The following is a 24297-nucleotide window of genomic DNA, read 5'->3' as shown; positions in this document are numbered from 1 at the left end:
GAGGGGTTCGTAAATCGAGGTTTCACTGCACTGTATACCTCCATCTTGTTCCTCTTCGTTCACGTTTCAGAGTCAGCAGGAGAACCAGACTCAGACCACGTCCTCCCTGACGGCTCAGCTCAATGACGCCAGACGGTCACTGCATGAGGAAGAGAAGCGGCGGAGGGAGGCGGACAGAATGCGACAGAACCAGCAAGAGGACGCCAAGCGAGCCGAGAGAAAACTGATGGACAGCCTGGAGAAGAGAGACCAACTCTTAGAGGTAGAAGAACACCAAGCAAACATGTGATGTTTGTGTGAATCTGTACAAAGATGTAATTGATATGCGTGACTCAAAATGCAAGATATAGATGGCTGATGTCTAGTATTGAACAAGGCTTTCTCTCCTGCGTAGCAAATCCTCCATGATGCTGAAGAGCGGGACCGCCAGTTTGTGGAGCTGCAGCACAACTTGCAGAAGAAACGTGACGAGCGCATGTCGGCCGTCAAACACGCACTGTGACCTCAGGATGGCTGAGCGGTGCCGGACGTCCACTTAGCACTTTCAGCACCACCTTTTACTGCCAATAGCGTACTTACTGTATAGTGGTGGTGTGTATTTATGTGTACAGTAGTTCCGCAGCATTGCACTTAGAGCCAGGTTCAGGTACGACGCACAGGAAACTTGGAACCGTTAGTCAGATACTGCCATTATGGAAACGCTTGATTTAAAATATTAGCACTGATTACTGTATGTACAGTCATTGATTTTTGAATGTCATTGGTCTAATTATGGAGGTAGTGATGGAATTCTATAAAGGCTACCTTTTTGAAATCCCTGTTAATCATATCTTCTATGAATGAGCTACTTATATCTAGTCTTTTTTTCTTTGCAGTTGTGCACCAAAATATCCTTTTTATGTACTACTTTGGTCCTCTGCTTTTAATATTTTTTAATGTAGTAGGTTGGTGATTTTGAGCTCAAGAGAATTAAACACTCTGATCCAGGTTATATGGTGTTGTCTTCATTTCGTTATTTGTATTTTGTTAGGAGACTAGAAAACTCCACCCCAAATTTACTTCCAGTGACGTCATTCCCCAAACTATCCTATCGCCAAGCAGCTCGGGTTTCAGGTTACTTCCGGGTAGTTGCTAGGCTACTACAACAATTAGCTGCGGGTAAATAAGTTCTCGAAAGAATCAACAAGTATATTTTCAAAGGTTTAAAGTTACTTTAAGAGGGGATGACAACCGAAATAATGAGTCTCCAGGTCGTTCCGCTTGGTTCTGTCACCGTAGGCCCTAAGTCCTGGCGCGACAGTACGTTTCGCTCTATCCGGTGGGCAGACCACCTGGTGCGGCAGACCCGAGCTGGACGACCCGCTACCTGCAGCCAGCCGCGGAACTACAGCGCCTCAGCCGGTCACACGGCGAAGTGCAGCGAAATGCATTCCAAAGAGAGAAACAAGATGCCAAGATCTCTAACTGCCACATCAGCGGTGAGAAAATGTTTGCGCGCGGATTTTTCTTTTTTTTCCGACGGCCTTGTTAAAATTAGATAATATTTTTAAAACACAAGGAAATCTCAAAGCTCCACGCACAAACATGTTTTTACTCACACCCAACGTTTCACAGGTAAAAAAACTTTTTTTTGTCTTAATTAAAAAAATGGTTTGCAAGTATAAAAACAATTTTCTGAAAGTAAAAAAAACAATTTGCAATTATAAAACAATTGTCTTCAATCAAAAAAAAATTCACAAGTAATAATTTTTTGCAAGTAAAAAAATGATTCATAAGTATAAAAACAATTTTCCACGGTTAAAAAAGTGGTTTGCAAGTATAAAAATATTTTTCTGCAAGTAAAAAAATATTCACAAATATAAAAACAATTTTCCTTAATGAAACAAAAACGGTTCACTAGCATAAAACCAATTTTCATTAATTAATAAAATGGTCCGCAGTTATAAAAACTATTTTCTGAAAGTAAAAAAACAATTCGCAATTATAAAAACTATTTTCTTCATTTAAAAAAAAATATTCACAAGTAAAAAATAATTTTCTGCAAGTAAAAAAATTATTCACAAGTGTTAAAACAATTTTCCTTAATTAAAAAACCGGTTCACAAGTATAAAAACAATTTTCCTTAATAAAAAAATAGTTTGCAAGTATAAAAACAATTTTCTGCAAGTAAAAATATGATTCACAAGTATAAAAACTATTTTCCTTAATTCAAAAAATGGTTTGTAAAAATAAAATAAAAATTCTGCAAGTAAAAACATGATTCCCTAGGTTAAAAACAATTTTCCCTAATTAAAAAACAGTTTCCAAATAGAAAAACAAAATAAATGTCTTCAATTTAAAAAATGATTTGCAAGTAAAAAATATGTTTCTGCAAGTAAAAAAACAATTCGCAATTATAAAAACAATTTTCTTCATTTAAAAAAATTATCCACAAGTAAAAAATTATTTTCTGCAAGTAAAAAAATTATTCACAAGTGTAAAAACAATTTTCCTTAATTTAAAAACTGGTTCGCAAGTATAAAAACAAATTTCCTTAATTAAAAAAATGGTCCGCAGGTATACATTTTTTTTTCTGAAAGTAAAAGAATTATTCGCAATTATAAAAACAATTTTCTTCATTTAAAAAAATTATTCACAAGTAAAAAGTAATTTTCTGCAAGTAAAAAAAATATTCACAAGTGTAAAAACAATTTTCCTTAATTAAAAAAACTGTTCACAATTATAAAAACAATTTTCCTTAATTAAAAAAATAGTTTGGAAGTATAAAAACAATTTTTTGCAAGTAAAAATATGATTCACAAGTATAAAAACAAATTTCCTTAATAAAATTGTTTGTAATAATTAAAAAAAACTTCTGCAAGTAAAAACATGATTCGTGAGGTTAAAAACAATTTTCCCTAATTAACTTAAATTAGGGAAACTCAAATTTCCCCAAGTTAAAAAAAAACACATTTCTGTAATTAAAAAAAGTATTTGCAAGTAAAAAATATTGTTCTGCAAGTAAAAAAAAAATATTCACAAGTACAAAAACAATTTTCCTGAATGAAAAAAAAAAGTGCAGGTTAAAAAAATAAATAAATTCTGCAAATAAAAAAATTGTTCAGAAGTATAAAAACTATTTTCCTCAAAGGCCTACTGAAACCCACTACTACCGACCACGCAGTCGGATAGTTTATTTATCAATGATGAAATCTTAACATTGCAACACATGCCAATACGGCCGGGTTAACTTATAAAGTGCAATTTTAAATTTCCCGGGAAACTTCCAGCTGAAAACATCTAGGTATGATGACGTTTGCGTGTGACGTCAAGGGTTGAAGCGGAAGTATTGGGACACCATTGTATCCCAATACAAACAGCTCTGTTTTCATCGCAAAATTACACAGTATTCTGGACATCTGTGTTGGTGAATCTTTTGCAATTTGTTCAATTAACAATGGAGACTGCAAAGAAGAAAGCTGTAGGTGGGGTCGTGTATTAGCGGCTGGCTACAGCAACACAACCAGGAGGACTTTGAGTTGGATAGCAGACACGCTACCGTGAGTACAGCTTTGGCTTCCAAACATTTGATCGCTTGCCCGTATGTGCGTGGTGCTATGTGCAGTCACGTACGTAACTTTGGGGAAATATATGTTTCTTGCCGACTCTGATGGCGGCCGGGGTGTCGTCGAAAGCTACAACGCTCGCCGCCGCACCGCTGTCTTCACCTTGACTTCCTCCGTCTCCGGGCCGCCGACCGCACCGATCATCGGGGTGAAGTCCTTCGTTGCGCCGTCGATCGCTGGAACGCAGGTGAGCACGGATGGTGATGAGAGCTGGCGTAGGTGGAGAGCTAATGTTTTTAGCATAGCTCTGTCGAGGTCCCATAGCTAAGTTAGCTTCAATGGCGTCGTTAGCAACAGCATTGCTAGGCTTCACCAGGTGGTACAGCATTAACCGTGTGGTTACAGGTCCAGAGTTTGGTTGTATTGTTGATCTTCTGTCTATCCTTCCAGTCAGAGGCTTATTTCTCTTGTTTCTATCTGCATTAAAGCACGATGCTATCACGTTAGCTCCGTAGCTAAAGTGCTTCGCCGAAGTATTGTCGTGGAGATAAAAGTCACTGTGAATGTCCATTTCGCTATCTCGACTCTCATTTTCAAGAGGATATAGTATCCGAGGTGGTTTAAAACACAAATCCGTGATCCACAATAGAAAAAGGAGAGAGTGTGGAATCCAATGAGTCCTTGTACCTAAGTTACGGTCAGAGCGAAAAAAGATACGTCCTCCACTGCACTCTAATCCTTCACTCTTACGTTCCTCATCCACAAATCTTTCATCCTCGCTCAAATTAATGGGGTAATCGTCGCTTTCTCGGTCCGAATCGCTCTCGCTGCTGGTGTAAACAATGTGCAAATGTGAGGAGCCCTTCAACCTGTGACGTCACGCTATTTTCGGTACAGGCAAGGCTTTTTTATCAGCGACCAAAACTTTATCGTCGATGTTCTCTACTAAATCCTTTCAGCAAAAATATGGCAATAGCGCGAAATGATCAAGTATGACACATAGAATGGATCTGCTATCCCCGTTTAAATAAGAAAATTTCATTTCAGTAGGCCTTTAATCAACAAAAATGGTTTACCAGTATGAAAACAGATTTCTGCAAGTAAAAAAAAGGATTTACAAGTATAATAAAAAAGCAGTTCGCAAGTATAAAAACAGTTTTGTGCAAGTAAAAAAAAGATTGCCAAGCAAAAAAATACGATTTTCTGCAAGTAAATACACGATTCGCAAGTATATATGAAACATTTTTAAGTGAAAACTTTTGGCAGTAATATTCCACCCAATGCGATCTACACACTTGCACTCAGAACACTTGCAATTCACACTCTACAACGACAGGTGGTGCTGCTGAGTCAATTTAAAGCCGTCACAGCTGCTGTTAAGTGCGCATGGTGCCATCCACCAAAAAAAAAACAAAGAAGAAGAAGAAAGCAAGGTGGGGACTAAAATGGAGTAAAATAACTTACAGGTTGAGCTTGTTTCCCCTCTCTTGTTTTTTGGTGAACGGCACCTGTTTTTTTTCGGAGCCCCTAAAGGGACATGGGGAAAATATTTTTGGGGCTCCGTATGTTTTTTTTTACTTGCGAAACATTTTATTTTTCTTCATTGAAAGAAATTGTTATTTTTATTTCCTTTACTTACTCGTTTGGCCTGAGTAAACATGTGTGTGTGTGTTTGTGGAGTGTTGGCAGTAATGTCACTCCATACAATACCAGGTTAAAATAATGTTTCTGGTAATAACACACTTTTTTTTTTTTTTACTTTAAGCTCCCTAAAAGTTTCCAGAGAATTCCCAAGGCACCATTCCCACCCTCCAGCTTGCGTGAGCAGTGTGCGGCAGCTAGCGTGGCGGTGGCAGGCGAGTACATGCGCATGGTGCGTGATGTTGAGGTCCACCTGCGCAGACAGGCAGGCAGGGTGAACCAGGAGGCCATCATGCTGGAGAGGGAGAGAGGTCACCTGGAGAAGATGCTCCACAGCCTCCAGGCCAGTCTAGAGGTCAACAGGAGGAGCTCTGAGGGGAGAACCAGGAGACCTGCCACCTCAGAGACGGTGGGGGCTTATACTGTAACACCAGAAGATGTTTTTTTTAAAATACTTTTTCAAATGTTATTGTAATCAGACCATATTTTCGGTATGTTCAATGGACAGTGGTCAGGTGACCCTTCTGAAGACTGCAGATGACAGTCGAAACAAGTCAGGTAAAGATTCCATCGAATATACCGAAAATATAGTCTGATTACAAGAACATTTGAAAAAGTATATGAATAAGAAGACATAATGAACCTTTTTGAGCAACCAGAAGATGTGTTGTCGCTAGGGTTGAGGGTTGAGGTAGCATGGAAAAATTCAGCTAAATTTCTGGAAATGTTCTTAAAAACTTTACATGGGAAGTTTTAATTGTCTATTGTATAGTTTTCATGCTAATTAATGCATATATTTTTCTGTGAGTCATTTTTTAACTCATTACAGTAGTTATTTTACATTGAAAATAAAATTATGAAATAAATTAGAAAAAATACTGACATCAGATATTGGTCCGATACCAGCAGTAAAACAAGTATTGCATTTTGCAGGGCATCTTTTGCTGCACTGGTATCGCTGGTGTGTTTCCAACACAGCTCTGCCATGGCTGTTGGCAAAGGGGGTTGAATTGTAGATAAGTATTGTTGTTGGTTAGGGGGAGCAAACTCATTCCAATAATTTGTCAGCTCACATTGTCCATTATGGCTCTCAAATTGTTAATAATTTTACCTTGCAGAGTGGAAAGCTTCCCAGAGATGTTGTCCAATTTGCGATTCCATTCCGAGATCACCAAGGTGCTCACAGCTCTGTCCATAACATACGTCGCGATGGCCAGCATTTGGGCTCCTTAAACGGTTGCCATCATCTTCCAAATTTGTCAATAGACCAGAGCAATGCTCAAATCAATCCACAGATGCCTTGTTGATTGGATTGAGTGTTGATCTGGTCTATCAACAATGTCAGTCTTTTTTTGTATTTTATTCAAGACATTTACAAAAGTTAAACATGGTAGGTTAATGGCTACTAGGAGCTTGCAGCTACACAACAGCTAAGCACACAATAGCACACAAGCTAGACATATGCACAAACCCCGTTTCCATATGAGTTGAGAAATTGTGTTAGATGAAAATATAAACGGAATACAATGATTTGCAAATCCTTTTCAACCCATATTCAATTGAATGCACTACAAAGACAAGATATTTGATGTTTAAACTCATACTTTTTTTTTTTTTTGTTGCAAATAATAATTAACTTAGAATTTCATGGCTGCAACACGTGCCAAAGTAGTTGGGAAATGGCATGTTCACCACTGTGTTACATGGCCTTTCCTTTTAACAACACTCAGTAAATATTTGGGAACTGAGTCTCCATTGTAGTATTTTAGGCTTCATAATGCGCCACACATCTTCAATAGGAGACAGGTCTGGACTACAGGCAGGCCAGTCTAGTACCCGCACTCTTTAACTATGAAGCCACGTTGATGTAACACATGGCTTGGCAGTGTCTTGCTGAAATAAGCAAGTAATGTTGCTTGGATGGCAACATATGTTGCTCCAAAACCTGAATGTACCTTTCAGCATTAATGGCGCCTTCACAGATGTGTGAGTTACCCATGTCTTGGGCACTAATACACCCCCATACCATCACAGATGCTGGCTTTTCAACTTTGTGCCTATAACAATCCGGATGGTTCTTTTCCTCTTTGGTCCGGAGGACACGCCGTCCACAGTTTCCAAAAACAATTTGAAATGTGGACTCGTCAGACCACAGAACACTTTTCCACTTTGTATCAGTCCATCTTAGATGAGCTCAGGCCCAGCGAAGCCGACGGCGTTTCTGGGTGTTGTTGATAAACGGTTTTCGCCTTGCATAGGAGAGTTTTAACTTGCACTTACAGATGTAGCGACCAACTGTAGTTACTGACAGTGGGTTTCTGAAGTGTTCCTGAGCCCATGTGGTGATATCCTTTACACACTGATGTCACTTGTTGATGCAGTACAGCCTGAGGGATCGAAGGTCACAGGCTTAGCTGCTTACGTGCAGTGATTTCTCCAGATGATGATATTACGGACCGTATATGGTGAAATCCCTAAATTCCTTGCAATAGCTGGTTGAGAAAGGTTTTTCTTAAACTGTTCAACAATTTGCTCACGCATTTGTTGACAAAGTGGTGACCCTCGCCCCATCCTTGTTTGTGAATGACTGAGCATTTCATGGAATCTACTTTTATACCCAATCATGGCACCCACCTGTTCCCAATTTGCCTGTTCATCTGTGGGATGTTCCAAATAAGTGTTTGATGAGCATTCCTTAACTTTATCAGTATTTATTGCCACCTTTCCCAACTTCTTTGTCACATGTTGCTGGCATCCAATTGTAAAGTTAATGATTATTTGCAACAAAAAAAATGTTTATCAGTTTGAACATCAAATATTGTTGTCTTTGTAGTGCATTCAACTGAATATGGGTTGAAAATGATTTGTAAATCATTGCATTCCGTTTATATTTACATCTAACACAATTTTCCAACTCATATGGAAACGGGGTTTGTAATAAGTGTCAAATTGAATAGTGCAGTCCAAAACAGCACATTTGTCAATATAAACAAGTATCAAATATTTTAGTTGCATATGCAGCTGAGAAAGGCACCCCCGCGACCCAGAAAGGGACAAGCGGTAGAAAATGGATAGATGGATTACTTACACATACAAAGTATCCAAGGCAGAAGTGTATTAGAAAGTATACAGTAACAAACGTGTCCACATCATTCAATTTACTGTGTCATGAGCTGATCTTCATGAATTGTTGTGGCCACTCGGTGACGCCAAAAACAATTACCACTCCCCTTCAACTTAAAGACAGCATACGTCCATTGCAGACGATAATAATAAATAGGTTAGTGTTTTTCACACCTACCATTGTTCTCTGTTGGAGTAATTTCACTTGATCAAACCTTTTCTAACTTTTCACACTACAAAAAATTCAAGTATTTAGGATTCCTGCTGATATCCTATCGAATCAATATTAGAAACTCAAAGCTCTGATGTCGTGATCATATCAGAAGTGAAAAGGTTGTATAATTACTAATGATTAAAGTTGGGTTTTTCTTGTTACCAATACTGTAAGTACATATATACATTATTGTAATATTTTATTTTTTAAGTAATTTATTGAACACTAGCCTTTATATAGTGAAGCATGTGTTCAAGTTTACCTTTAAAAGATTGTTATAATGATTTACAGATTAACATTTCTTGCTGTTGACATAGCTGCAAGTCTACAAATTCCAAGCTAATTTGTATTCTTTCCTGCTAAATGCCATGAAGTTTCCGTACTTAAATCAACTGGATCCAGCCCATCCTACTGACAAGTCTCTGTAATTAAACTGCACTTAACCCATCTTAATCAGAAGGCGTTTAGAGTTTAACCCGGTGTCAAGTGTAGCGATACACTCTCCATGTCCAGCGGTGACCTGCTGGTTATGTCACAGGAGAAAGACGGTGCTGACTACTTGCTGGCGTTTGAAAGGAGAGAGCTGACCCAGTTGAAACAGGATCTGGAGGGAGCGCTAAGAGGCGCACAGAGCCAGCTCCAGGTAACCGAGCATGAGGAACTGTCCTTAATTGAGCCGTATTTAAGTAGTTTGTTCCCGCAGTCCCTGGTTCAGAGCAGCAGACAGCTTCTGCAATGTGCAGCAGAGCGGGCTCAAGTCCTGGAGCTCCTGCCTCCCAGTGGTTCTAACAGAGGATGTGGGTCACCTACGCAGACCTTTGCCAAAGCAGCCCCCCTTAGCCCTGTTACACCAGGTAAATCATCCTGCAACGAAACGTGTGAGCCTCCATTCTCACCGTTCATCGTGCTTCCTTCGCATTGCAGAGTGCAAGCAAATTTTAGAGTCGTCCGCCTCTGCGCTCAACCAGTCTCGGCTGCTGCGGGAAAAGGTCAGAGAGATGCTAACCGGCGCCATCGCTAGGCAGAGAGAATGCCACCGCAGCGTCAACGACGGCTTGGTGAAGAAGATTGCAGAGACAGTCACTCTGGAAGTAAGTGTTCTGACATGGAAAATATTAAATATTAGTCATGGTTATAAAGGAAGGGTGGCCAGCATGCCGCGCGGGGGCTAATTTTGGACCTCTTTTTTAATTTTATATTCGTTGAGGTCCTAAGTAAGGCTTTGCGATATACAGTGGAACCTCGATTTACAAACCCCTCTATTTGCAAACTTTTCGATTGGCAAAGTTTTAGATCGGGCCAAATATGCCTCCGTGTGCAAACCATGTCTCTGTGTACCAACGCTTCATTCAGTCATTCATTTCATTTCACGCCTGCAGGCAAAAAGCAGGGCGCAGCATTGTTCCGGTGGCGGAGCCCTCCACGTCACAGGGCACTCTTCCCAGTGCGTGTTTCTTTTCTCGCCATTGCATAAGTTTTGTCTATTTTGATAACTCAATATGGGTCCATAAAGCCAGCAAACCAGCCTGGAAAGAATGTGGCAAATCCCTCATTCTTTCCAGGCTGTGGACTTAGTAAGGACTGCTCCTCCTCCCGCCACTCCTCTCTCTACCTCCGCTCCCTGTCTGCGACGCGTTCATCATCATCATTCATCTCCTCTTCTCGCTTGCATGCCACAAATATTTGCCTGACACAAGGTAAACATAATAAAAAATTTTAAAATTGTAGGAGTATGGTTGTTAACGTTTTTGAGAGCACCAAAGAGGGACTTCTGTGTGTGTGTGCGCACGCGTTGACAGTGCAGCTTACTGCGAATGTTGTGTTGTTTGGATAGTACTGTAAAGACATTGTTGATCCATTATTACCTTGTTACGTTTGTTTGATAGATACACATTATATATACACTTATACTGTCTTTCAATTGTGCATTTTTTTGTCATTGAGGCTAAACCCAATTATTCATGTTTACATTGTTTCTTATGGAGAACTATACTTCACTATATGGACTTTTCGGTTTACAAACCATGTTCGATAACCAATTAAAGGCCTACTGAAACCCACTACTACCGACCACGCAGTCTGATAGTTTATATATCAATGATGAAATCTTAACATTATAACACATGCCAATACGGCCGGGTTAACTTATAAAGTGACATTTTAAATTTGCCGCTAAACTTCCGGTTCGAAACGCCTCTGAGGATGACGTATGCGTGTGACGTAGCCCGGCGAACACGGGTATGCCTTCCACATTGAAGCCGATACGAAAAAGCTCTGTTTTCATTTCATAATTCCACAGTATTCTGGACATCTGTGTTCGTGAATCTGTTTCAATCATGTTCATTGCATTATGGAGAAGGAAGCCAAGCAAGCAAAGAAGAAAGTTGTCGGTGCGAAATGGACGTATTTTTCGAACGTAGTCAGCCACAACAGTACACAGCCGGCGCTTCTTTGTTTACATTCCCGAAAGATGCAGTCAAGATAGAAGAACTCGGATAACAGAGACTCTAACCAGGAGGACTTTTGATTTGGATACACAGACGCCTGTAGAGAACTGGGACAACACAGACTCTTACCAGGATTACTTTGATTTGGATGACAAAGACGCAGACGTGCTACTGTGAGTATGCAGCTTTGGCTTTTTTTGCGTATGTACGTAACTTTTTTTTAAATATATAAGCTTTATGAACCTTGGGTTAGGTGAACGGTCTTTTGGGCTGAGTGATTGTGTGTGTTGATCATGTGTTTGAATTGTATTGGCGTGTTCTATGGAGCTAGGAGCTAGCAGAGGAGCTAGGAGCTAGCATAACACGTACCGTACCGTACGTGCGCGTCACGTACGTAACTTTTTAAAAATATATAAGCTTTATGAACCTTGGGTTAGGTGAACGGTCTTTTGGGCTGAGTGATTGTGTGTGTTGATCAGGTGTTTGAATTGTATTGGCGTGTTCTATGGAGCTAGGAGCTAGCAGAGGAGCTAGGAGCTAGCATAACAAACACGCAGGTGTTATTATGCAGGATTAATTTGTGGCATATTAAATATAAGCCTGGTTGTGTTGTGGCTAATAGAGTATATATATGTCTTGTGTTTATTTACTGTTGTAGTCATTCCCAGCTGAATATCAGGTACCGTGAGTATGCAGCCTTGGCTGCTAAACATTCGATAACTTGACCGTATGTGCGCGTCACGTACGTAACTTTTTAAAAATATATAAGCTTTATGAACCTTGGGTTAGGTAAACGGTCTTTTGGGCTGAGTGATTGTGTGTGTTGATCAGGTGTTTGAATTGTATTGGCGTGTTCTATGGAGCTAGGAGCTAGCAGAGGAGCTAGGAGCTAGCATAACAAACACGCAGGTGTTTTTATGCAGGATTAATTTGTGGCATATTAAATATAAGCCTGGTTGTGTTGTGGCTAATAGAGTATATATATGTCTTGTGTTTATTTACTGTTGTAGTCATTCCCAGCTGAATATCAGGTCACCCCCGGCTCTCACAGCATCTTCCCTATCTGAATAGCTTCAACTCCCCACTAGTCCTTCACTTGCACTTTACTCATCCACAAATCTTTCATCCTCGCTCAAATTAATGGGGAAATCTCGGTCCGAATCTCTCTCACTTCATGCGGCCATCATTGTAAACAATAGGGAACTTTGCGTATATGTTCAACTGACTACGTCACGCTACTTCCGGTAGGTGCAAGCCTTTTTTTTATCAGATACCAAAAGTTGCAATCTTTATCGTCGTTGTTCTATACTAAATCCTTTCAGCAAAAATATGGCAATATCGCGAAATGATCAAGTATGACACATAGAATAGATCTGCTATCCCCGTTTAAATAAAAAAAATTCATTTCAGTAGGCCTTTAAGTTCATAAATCGAGGTTCCACTCTAGACGATATTCGATATAAATTATATCAATTTGACGAACGATAGCTTTATCTTCATATTGTTCTCGATGTGTCCCGCAAATTTGACTGCAACAAGCGAACAAAAAGCGTCATCAACACAATGCAGAGTCCTCCTCGCTAGCGAGCAAGTGGCTAATGTCCCTCCACAGTGCGAAGCCGTTTCTGAGTCACTAATCCTCACCTCCCTGGCAGCAAATAAACTGTTTCTTACAAGTGTTATTACGGTAGCACTGGAGGACGAGGACAAGCTAAAGATGCAACACTACAGTCTTACCCTAAAGTGAGAGCTCTTGAATGTAGACATGGATGGGTGAATGATTACAAATATTGACAGTACCAACACAAAAAGTATAATATCAGTATATGGTAGACACTACAGTGATTAGATCTACATTTTTTATTATCACAAAACAGTTTTTTTTGCCGTTTTTGTTATCCTTTACAAACACAGGAAATAATCCCCTGGAAACAGGATAACTTTAAGGGCAATAACCAAACAGTTTAAATCCCAGCCAATAGTAGATAGATAGATAGTAGATAGATAGTACTTTATTGATTCCTTCAGGAGAGTTCCCTCAGGAAAATTTAGTTTTTGCTTATGTTAAGTTTTTTAGCACTATTGACTTTTTTTTCCCTCAAAATATTGTATTTTATAAAAGGGAATAAGGAAATAATTTGATCTTGTGTTTTTGTTTGATTCTATTTGATTACAAATTTGAATCATTCAATGATTTTGAAAATGTGAAATATCAGTATTAATATTGTTATGAACGATACTGCCCCTATTACTACTTGGTACTGGATCGATACCCAAAATGTGTAGTATTGTCAAAACTGGAATCAGTGCTTATTACATTTTAACAGAGGTGTAGATAGAACCATGTTACAACAGAAAGTAACGAGATATTAATAGTAAATTAGCAAGTACATTCATATTTTTGAAAATACAACTGGAAATACCAAATGGGTAATAATGCTCCATTTGGTATTGATCCGATACTAAGTAAATACCGGGCCTGTATTGATACTGATGACAATGCCTGTTACTTGACATTTTTCAAAATGATTGAATGATTTCGTAATTTTACCTTCAGAATAAAACAAGATTTTAACAACAAAATCCAATATTCAATCTGTGCTTTTTATTACATGCAGTTGTTTGAGAAAAAACTCCTGAGTGCAAAATAAGTAAACAAAATCAATAACTACCACTAGCTCGCATTCATTCCTTTTGTCTTTTTGCCCCCAAAGCCTTCATGCGTCATATGATTTTTTCCCTGAGGTGAAATGTTAATTGTAAACAATGGAACAATATGAACAACATAAAAAACGTACAGATATTTCGAAAGTAAGAGAGCAAAAAAAAAAATCAATTGAACTGATACTGATATTAATCAAAATAATAATTTGTCTAATTTACATAGCGCTTTTAATAGACACTCCATATACTTTATATTTATATAGCGTTTTAATAGACACTCAAGGACACTTAAAAAAAAGGGTTCGTTGTTGGATTTTTGGTATCGATTGCATCTATCTTAGGATCGATCCACCCACCCCTTCCAAATACTCACTTGACTAATCATTGTGCACACACAGAATGTAAAGCAACTATAGTAAAGTAATAGTCAGAGAAACATTGCAGCAAAAACTGACTCTGACCACGGCCGCAACCAGGCAGGCGGCATTCCGCAAGCAGAGGGAGGTCAACTGTATCCGCCATAGCCACGGCAGAGCGCAGGTGTGTGCGCATTTGGAGATCTGCAACAATGTGATCCTCCCAGTAGCTCCTCTCCCTATTGATATTCATCTTGGTGGTTGCAGGGTCCAGAGAGCAGCAGTGACTTATTGTCCAGAGAGAAGCTGAACAGACCTGTGGTGCAGGTGTACCACAGACACCCCGGGACCAATTTACCTGAGGCTGCTCGTCTCATACAGGTGCTTCTTTTTCATGAGGACACTTCCTCGTCCCTTTCCCAAAGTCTCAACATTTTCCCTAATTTCCCTTGTCATTTTCACTTTATTTTTTTCCGTTTTGTACATGTAAAAACAGACATACATAAAAAAGTATATTTGTACATTAGGTCTGAATAATCTGATCACCTTGTAGGTGCTTGGTGGAAGTTAAACCTTAAACAACATTGCCTTTTGCTGTTAAAGTCAATTTTCAATATTTTTTTTAGGATTAAAATTTAAAAAATATCTTTGTGAATAAGATCACTGATATTATAGGTTGGATGAACTTGAAGGAGTATTCCAGGGCTCTGTTGTTGGTCCACTTTTTTGTTATTAATTACACAAACGTATTTTTTAAAGGGGTGATTTTATGAATATTTTTCTACATTTATAACACTTCATTGTGGTCTACATAACATGTAATGGGGGTTTCTTTGGTCAAAACGTTGCATCAATTCTCTTATACAGACCATTTTCGTCTCTTCAGTATGTGCTGTTTTTTGGGCGGTCCATTTACCACTTCGACTTTGTTTTCTCCCCGCCATCTTTTTTGTAGTTTTTAACGCTTGCATATGCAGTGTACTGACAGATATAAGTTAGAATGAAAGCTGCAAACAGTGTTGAAAGGGCCCTCGCCCCCCTTGCACCGCGGGGTTGATGCAAGTTCGCAGACACACATGACGCATGCGGTCACATCCTTCCCGATGCCCACGAAAAATGGCCTACCGAATATGGCCGACTTCCTGTCTGTTTTTTGAATATGGGTTCTTGAGACTTTTTCCTGCGTCCTGTCATGATGGACGATATGTGAAACAGGGCCGAGGGGCTCAATTTTAGTAATTTTAAAGGGGGCGCCGTGGAGCCATTTTTGATTGTTCGTGTTCGGGATCATTAAAATATCACATTTTTTATATTACAAGTTTGCCCAAAAAATGTGAGTTTTCATATATGTTAAGGCCTTCAAAGTGATAGAAAAATAATAATAATAATAATAATGAACGAAGCAGATACAATAGGGCTCTTGTGGTGCTGGGCATTGCACCTGCGGCGCTTGCTTCGCTGCTCGGGCCCAAATAAACAAATACATTTCAACAGAGCCCATGCGGTGCTTGTTCGCTGCTCAGGCCCTAATAAAATTTGTTTAGTTTCAATAGGGTCCTTGCGGTGCTCTGCATCGCACTTGCGGTGCTTGCTCGGGCCCTAATAATATTACAAAAATTTCAATTTCAATAGGGCCCTTGCAGTGCTCTGCATCGCACCTGTGGTGCTTGCTATGCTGCTCAGGCCCTAATAATAAACAGACCAGACACAATAGGGCCCTATTGAAATTCTCCTACGTTAAACTTGTAAGAGGGGCATCTGCGGTGTTTTCTCTGCTGCTCGGGCCCTAATAATAACAATAAACAGAGCAGATACAATAGGGCCCTTGCTGGGCTACACATCACACCAGCGGTACTTGCTCCGCGCTGCTCGGGCCCTAACTATATGCTACTTTGTATTAGAAATGGCAACAGTCGGTCAACCTCCCCTTGTCTTTGCTGTTTTAAGATTAAAGTACCAATGATTGTCACACACACACTAGATGTGGTGAAATTTGTCCTCTGCATTTGACCCATCCCCTTGGGGAGCAGTGGGCAGCAGCGGCGCCGCGCCCGGGAATCATTTTGGTGATTTAACCCCCAACTCCAACCCTTGTTGCTGAGTGCCAAGCAGGGAGGTTATGGGTCCCATTTTTATAGTCTTTGGTATGACTCGGCTGGGATTTGAACTCCAACCTACCGATCTCAGGGCGGACACTCTAACCATTCTTCCTCCCTCTCCTCCGCCTCAAGGGTTAAGATGTAGTTATACAAAAGGGAGACAAACATCATGTCTTCTTCGGATAGATCATGCTCTGGTACACCTAGAACTTCTTGATCTTGTTGCTCTGCCATCCTGTTCGGGAGCCAAAGATGCAATGACTTTGTGCATATGCTGCATCTTTATATACCGCTGGAGTGACATCGGCGGCCTCTGTAATTCCAATGCGTAACAGAGCGTAACAGAGCGTAACAATGCACAACAGAGCTTGATAATCGTGTCAGAGCCTGATTTAAAGCGTCAGGATCGCATCAAAGCGTAATAAAGTTCAATAAAGCGTAATAAAACGTATCAAAGCGTGATTTAAAGCGTATCAAAGCGGCAACAAATCGTGAGGAACGGTAACAAAGCGGGAAAGAATTCGTACTAATTCGTATCAGAGCGTATCAAAGCATAACATTACTTCGGCGATCGGGATATTCGTGGAAAAATTGACGGCAAGCGCCGTTGGTGTGAACCAGGCATAAAGCAAACTGGTGAAAATAGGTAGAGCTTGCTTAGCAGCCTAATGTACGCCCACAACTAAAGAGGAGACATTTTACTAAGGTATGCCTATAGACTACATGAATGAGGAGTTCTTTCATCATATGATTTGGCTGTCTCCATACGTTTCACATTGCCATGATGACAGCCGTGCTAATGTTGGAAGTTGGAACCCATTTCCTCGGCGTATCAGCATATTGAGAACGAAATAGGCACTGACACTACCCATATCCACATAGGTTTTATTTGTCGAAAATATATTTTGCCCTGTCAGTTCAAATACACATCGACATACAGGCTAACTAATTTCCCCCGTTAGCCTATATGTTGATGTGTCATTGGCCGGGCTTGCATGCTCATTATTTAGCTCATTTTTAAAATACTTTTTAGAACAGATCAATTTTGACAATTTTCCAGCTATGTCTTTATTCAACACACCATGCACCCTCACACTTTTGGAGCCAACATTTGAACAGTTAGGAATTTAATTTAGGATTAAATATAATTTAGGATTAGAAATAATAGGAACATTATTTGTTATTTATCATCTTTCATGTTTCTGTCTTCCGCAGTATGAAATATGTAGGCGTGAGCGTCAGATATGTAGGCGTGGCTTTGCAGCTGAGAGGCCTCAATTACATTTGTGTATGGAACAAAATCTTGTCTTCACAAGACCCAAGATAGCCCAGCAGTTAAAACTGTTGACTTGGAATGAAAGATACTGGGTTTGAACCCCACTCTGGTTGACAGTATTTTGTTCCACCTCCATCATACTTTACTGAGCAAGATTATAGCAGGTTATTGATACTTTTGAGAAATTCTCAAACCAATTGGTCTGAGTGAGTCAATGACAAAACAAAAGTTTAAGACTAATTTACTTGTCCATGACTTTTGTTTTTAATCACACATGGAACATTGCCAGTCTTCTTTACTCTAATAGCAATTTTGAATAGTTACTAAAATCATTCACAACTTAATGTGAAGTTTGCTATTTATGGTCTGCGTTTTGTACAACTTCGTTCCACTTCATTGTTTTATCTAGGAGACTGACCCAGCCACTTAGCGTTTCCACACACCATCCTGACTCACGGTTTCATACTATACTGAGCCAGGAGTCCTCGATTACATTTGTGCATGCAGCATAATCTTCTCTTCACAAGACCCAGGGTAGCCTAGTGGTTAAGACTGTTGACTCGAAATGAAGGGTGCTGGGATCTAATCCCAGTTGGTTTGGTATGTAATTTACAAATCTGTGGCTGGAGTCATCCAGGTGACATATATTGTGGCTGTGTCACCTATCCCATGTAATGTTAACATAAATGATTTAATTAACTTTCTTTTTAATCCAATTACAATTAACCTATCTTATTTTAATCGAACCCAGGCGAGCTCATTGGTCAACGCTCTTTATGATTAACTTTCTACTCCTATTCCCAACCACCTCAGGAATTACACTCTCACACACAGACTCATTCACACAGGTAACCCCTGAGGTGTCTTTAGTGTTTACTTAATTTTTCAACTATATATTAATCAAGCAACTAGCACAAAACAATGCGCAATGTATGTTGTCTTGACGCCATACAGCCAAATTACTGATTACCTGTATGGGGTTTAAACCCAATACCCCTGTATGAGGAGCCCACAGTGTTGACCATTGAGCTATCCTGGGTCCCATCAAGGCTTCATTTTTGCTCATATACATATTGTAATCAGTGAACTCTGATGGAGGTGTAACAAAAAGCAAGATCTTCCAATTTATGGATTTAAACCCAATAGTACTGAGTGAGAGGCAGCAGTCTCAACCATTGAGCTATCCTGGGTATTGTTGAGACAATATTTTTCATAATATACAAATGCAATCAGTGAACTATGATAGAGGTGAAAAAAACACCAAGATCTTCCAATTTATGGATTGGAATCCAGTAGTACTGAGTCACATTGAGCTATCCTGGGTCTTGTTGGGACAAGATTTTTGCTCATATACAAATGCTATCAGTGAACTATGACAGAGGTCAAACACAGTAGCTCTTAAGAGAAGATTCTGGGCCCAATGACAAATATAATTGAGGAGCCCTGTCTCAGTTAAACTACGATATAGGTGAAACAAAACATTAGAGCTCTGTAAGTTACCTAGCTACCAGACCAGGATTTAAACCCAGTACCCCTTGTTGGTGGCCAAGTGTGAAGCACTGATCTATCCATTAAACACACACACACGCACACACACATACACACACATATTCACACACACACACACATTCACACACACACACACACACACACACACACACACACACACACACACACACACACACACACACACACACACACACACACACACACACACACACACACACACACACGAACACACACACACACACACAGGTAACACTAGGAGCGAAACACCATCACACTAACCATTCGTTGCACGAACATACTAACTTTGTTAGACAAGATCATAGACTGATTGGACAATATAGTTTATTTTATATTGGGTATACAATATAGTTTACCCAATTTAAGATTAACCTGCTAACTCATCAATGCATCTACGGCAACGCCCCCTCCTACCTCAAGGACCTAGTTTCCCCTCAACCTCCTACCCGCAACCTCCGCTCCTCAAACACTAACCTCCTCAAACCCATCAGGACAAAGTTACAATCTATGGGCCGCCGGGCTTTCTGCTCGACCGCTCTCGAACTTTGGAACACTCTCCCCGACCATCTTAGAGCACCACAGTCGGTCAACCATTTTAAAAGAAGGGACTAAAAACCCACCTTTTTAGCACAGCTTTTATCTAATTTCTCTGCCTTCTTGTTTTTAAATACACTGCTTGCCTATCTGTTTTATCCAGTGCTTTCATGCTCTTATTTCTATTTTTACCTATGTTTCTGTTTTATCTAGTGTTTATCTAGTGTGTGTCATGATTTTATTTCTATTTTAATTTTTTATTATATATTCTTACTTTCTATTTTTATTTTTTATACTTTGTAGCACTTTGAGATTTTAACAAATATAAAGTGTGTTACAAATGCAATTCATTATTATTATTATTATTATTATACGAAATGTCTATTTCCATTTATTACAATTAATAACAAAACGTAAATGCCTTCCTTACTATCAAGGAGGAAATTAGCAAGTTTGGCGTTAGATGAAAAATCTTCTCCGCCTTCAATCGTCTACATCTGTCAAAGGCATGCCCAATACAAATCCTCAATTTGGTCCTGGCTTTGTCTTGAATAAGTTGAGAATCGTAACGAGGCCTTTTGGATTTACTAAAAGATGACTGATGGGTTCTGCATGTAAAGCGACTTTGGGTACTTAGAAAAGCGCTATATAAATCCCAGGTATTATTACTAAGGTCTGACATGTTTAGTAACTTTACCAATGGCAGTAGCCAGATGAACAGGGCGGTGCGTAAGTGGCAACCTGCATGTGACACACTTTCTAACTGGTCAAACGGTAGAGGGCGGGACATCGAAATGAAAAAAATAATACGATTTCAGGGCTGTAAATCTAATTTTGAAATGAGTATCTCCCGGCTGAACTACTGTTATCAGTTAAAGAGGTATTGGAAAAGAACATTATTTATTAATGCCTTTTGACATATTTCCGGGTCTAAATTGGCTGTGAAAGTGTACCAGCTAGTCGGAGTACGTCCTCATCCTTCTACTATCCAGGTGAGAGGCATTATTTATGATATACAATAAAGTTTGAAAAACTAGGAAACGAGGAAGCAGCTGATCAGTCGATCATGTCAACATTGGCACGCAAGCTTTTGATCACGGTGCCACTATAACTAGTTTGTCTGCTTCAGCGCTTATAATAACAATATCACTAATACTTGGTTAATATTCAGGTCACAAAATGTAAATAGAGTATTGTTGGCCATTTTTAGATGCTTTTTTATTTGGTTTTATGGGCGCAATCGAGGACTTCCCATTGGCTCTGCTGTAAGCGGACTTTTAATTACACTTATTATGAGTTAGAATTAATTTTTTTACAGTACATCCGTCGTTTTGTCTTTCATAATGATTGTGAACGATTGGCAAAATTCCCCCCAAAAGTGCAGTTCATCTTGTAAGTCAATTTTCAATCAATTTTTCAAGATTAAAATATATTTTAAAAAAATTGTGAATAAGATTACTGACATTATCGGTCGGATGAACTTGAAGTAGTACCCCAGGGCTCTGTTGTTGGTCCACTTTTTTGTGATTAACTGCTTATATTTGTTTAAGAGTGCGACTTGCTAAACTTTACCTTTTGTAAAAAGTATATTTCCAATAATATGATCCAAATTGTTACATTTACATAGCCTTTTTTTTACTGTATTGCAAAATTTGACTGTATTGGTAGAGGTGTATGCAGAAGTTAATCAACCAACCAACCATGTACTGCATTGTGGGGTGATTAATGAAAATCGAAAAGTTTGTACAGTGAAACAAATTTCTCCCTGAGAAACAATGAAAACATGAATAATGGGTTGCATGCTCGACAAAAGTTCATATTTTAGATTAATTTTGTACACTTTGATTGCAATATAATGTGCTATACAGTACTGCATATTAAATAAACATAACAAATGGATCAATTGTTTGTCTATCAACAGGCCAAAACAACAACAACAATCTGAACTGTCCTGTATGCACACATACACATTAGTCCTTTTGGTGTCCTCAAAAACAATCAGAATTCACAAAAATCTTAACTTTAACAAACATGTTGCTACAATAATAAACTTATTTTTTTCAAGTTATCTGCATTACTTTTGTGTGTTAAAAGTGATTGTGTGTGTTTTGGAAGAGACACTGCTAAACGAGAGGTAGTCCGCTTTGGCATCCTATTCCAGAAGTCTTTACTCATCACAATTAAAAACTTGTGGTACAAAGTCGGCTTCCTCTATGTATTTAATACAAGCAGGCACAAAATGGCTGTCAGCAGGACACAAAATGAATGAACGAAGACATAGTTCGCACACAGAGGCATATTTGGCGCGGTCCAAAGGTTCGTAAACCGGAAAGTTCGCAAACAGAGGGGTTCGTAAATGGAGGCTCCACTGTATTTGTCATACAAACCCTGTTTCCATATGAGTTGGGAAATTGTGTTAGATGTAAATATAAACGGAATACAATGATTTGCAAATCATTTTCAACCCATATTCAATTGAATGCACTACAAAGACCAGATATTTGATGTTCAAACTCATAAACTTTATTTTTTTTTGCAAATAATAATTAACTTAGAATTTCGTGGCTGCAACACGTGCCAAAGTAGTTGGGAAAGGGCATGTTCACCACTGTTACATGGCCTTTCCTTTTAACAACACTCAGTAAACATTTGGGAACTGAGGAGACACATTTTTTAAGCTTCTCAGGTGGAATTTTTCCCATTCTTGCTTGATGTACAGCTTAAGTTGTTCAACAGTCCGGGAGTCTCCGTTGTGGTATATTAGGCTTCATATTGCGCCACACATTTTCAATGGGAGACAGGTCTGGACTACAGGCAGGCCAGTCTAGTACCCGCACTCTTTTACTATGAAGCCACGCTGATGTAACACGTGGCTTGGCATTGTCTTGCTGAAATAAGCAGGGGCGTCCATGGTAACGTTGCTTGGATGGCAACATATGTTGCTCCAAAACCTGTATGTACCTTTCAGCATTAATGGCGCCTTCACAGATGTGTAAGTTACCCATGTCTTGGGCACTAACACACCCCCATACCATCACAGATGCTGGCTTTTCAACTTTGCGCCTATAACAATCCGGATGGTTCTTTTCCTCTTTGGTCCGGAGGACATGACGTCCACAGTTTCCAAAAACAATTTGAAATGTGGACTCGTCAGACCACAGAACACTTTTCCACTTTGTATCAGTCCATCTTGGATGAGCTTTGGCCCAGCGAAGCCGACGGCGTTTCTGGGTGTTGTTGATAAACGGTTTTCGCCTTGCATAAAGGTTTTAACTTGCACTTACAGATGTAGCGACCAACTGTAGTTACTGACAGAGGGATTCTGAAGTGTTCCTGAGCCCATATGGTGATATCCTTTACACACTGATGTCGCTTGTTGATGCAAGCCTGAGGGATCGAAGGTCAGGGGCTTAGCTGCTTACGTGCAGTGATTTCTCCAGATTCTCTGAACCCTTTGATGATATTACTGTAGATGATGAAATCCCTAAATTCCTTGCAATAGCTGGTTGAAAAAGGTTTTTCTTAAACTGTTCAACAATTTGCTCACGCATTTGTTGACAAAGTGGTGACCCTCGCCCCATCCTTGTTTGTGAATGACTGAGCATTTAATGGAATCTACTTTTATACCCAATCATGGCACCCACCTGTTCCCAATTTGCCTGTTCACCTGTGGGATGTTCCAAATAAGTGTTTGATGAGCATTCCTCAACTTTATCAGTATTTATTGCCACCTTTCCCGACTTCTTTGTCACGTGTTGCTGGCATCAAATTCTAAAGTTAATGATAATTTGCAAAAACAATTTTTTTTATCAGTTTGAACATCAAATATGTTGTCTTTGTAGCATATTCAACTGAATATGGGTTGAAAATTATTTGCAAATCATTGTATTCAGTTTATATTTACATCTAACACGATTTCCCAACTCATATGGAAAGGGGGTTTGTACTTTAACATACCTGCACTTCCTGTGTGTGCCTCAGGGTAGCGCTGTTCTGCGGCGGTGTCTCGAGTCGTCCGAGGGCGAGCTGCTGCGGCTCCAGCGAGCCTGCCAGCGCCTGACGGAGCAGCTGCATTGCAAGAGGGCGGCGGCACAGGTGGATGCCGCCGTGGTCCGCATGAGACGCCAGCAGGTGGACAAGCGAGCCATTCCCGTGATCCTCCAGCAGGGGGCGCATAGGAGACAACTGTCCTGTGTGCAATAGAGGTGGAATCATTTCAAAACCTTATGCATATATATTTCAATTAAATGCTTAGTTTTTAGTCCAGAAAACCAAGTTAATGTTCTTTTTAGAAGATTATCAGATTTTTCTGTAATAATCACTTTATTGACTAATGACAATTAGATGTATGGATGTCAAACTTTTTTGTGGACCAAAAGTTTTTGTTTAGTTTTCATTAGATGGGACTGATGGTCACATGATGTCCCTCATCACACTCAATGTCGTCCATTTAGACGTAATCTAATAAACCTGCTTGACAACAGAACACCATTTATATTCTGCCGTTCTGGAAAAAAACGCATCACATTTCTCTCCACGGACTCAACCATTTTATTTAATTTTATTATAGCTCATGGTACAAAGTTGTCTTTTCCCGGTTGTCGTCTGTCCAGGCTGCTTCATGCATCACGGCTGCCTAATTTTATTTAAAAGTAAGGGATTTGGATCTAAAGGAGACAAGGACAAACAGAAGACATTTGTGTTCAGCTCATAGCCTGTGGAAGACTTGAACAACTAGAGATGAAAACTTCTACTTTTTGACATTGACCTAAAGAAGTGTCTGAGATGTTTCAGCTGGTTTCCCTGCTGCTTTTTCTTCCCTCACTTCCAATTGTGGGTAAGTGACAAACTATCACTACTAAGTGTGTGTG

At 39.5% G+C, this 24297-nt stretch overlaps 2 protein-coding genes across 3 annotated transcripts in view; both read left to right on the top strand.

Moving 5' to 3' along the window:
- si:ch73-95l15.5 (uncharacterized) overlaps nucleotides 1-991 on the top strand; it is a 35371-nt gene extending 34380 nt beyond the window's left edge. The window contains exons 10-11 of the mRNA XM_062062726.1: nucleotides 71-262; nucleotides 395-991. Of these exons, the coding sequence (XP_061918710.1) occupies nucleotides 71-262; nucleotides 395-502 (300 nt within the window). The 3' untranslated portion in view covers nucleotides 503-991. The remainder of the gene's footprint in view (nucleotides 1-70; nucleotides 263-394) is intronic.
- Nucleotides 992-1090: 99 nt separating this feature from the next.
- tektl1 (tektin like 1) lies at nucleotides 1091-24156 on the top strand. 2 transcript variants are annotated; one of them, XM_062062727.1, is made up of 9 exons: nucleotides 1091-1478; nucleotides 5311-5595; nucleotides 9062-9166; nucleotides 9227-9377; nucleotides 9448-9614; nucleotides 14079-14174; nucleotides 14258-14371; nucleotides 23408-23631; nucleotides 24040-24156. In XM_062062727.1, the coding sequence occupies exons 1-8, from the start codon at nucleotides 1224-1226 to the stop codon at nucleotides 23627-23629; spliced, it is 1395 nt and encodes a 464-aa protein (XP_061918711.1). In that variant the 5' UTR covers nucleotides 1091-1223; the 3' UTR covers nucleotides 23630-23631; nucleotides 24040-24156. The 2 variants fall into 2 exon arrangements, with proteins under 2 accessions (XP_061918711.1, XP_061918712.1); XM_062062728.1 differs by lacking the exons at nucleotides 14079-14174; nucleotides 14258-14371; nucleotides 24040-24156 and having other exon boundaries at nucleotides 23408-23629.
- The last annotated feature ends 141 nt before the right edge of the window (nucleotides 24157-24297 follow it).

The sequence above is a fragment of the Entelurus aequoreus genome, linkage group LG11 (genome assembly GCF_033978785.1).
Source record: "Entelurus aequoreus isolate RoL-2023_Sb linkage group LG11, RoL_Eaeq_v1.1, whole genome shotgun sequence".
Classification (NCBI taxonomy): Eukaryota; Metazoa; Chordata; class Actinopteri; order Syngnathiformes; family Syngnathidae; genus Entelurus; species Entelurus aequoreus.
Note: the sequence above shows the minus strand (reverse complement) of the source record. Positions and strands in the feature narration are given on the sequence as shown.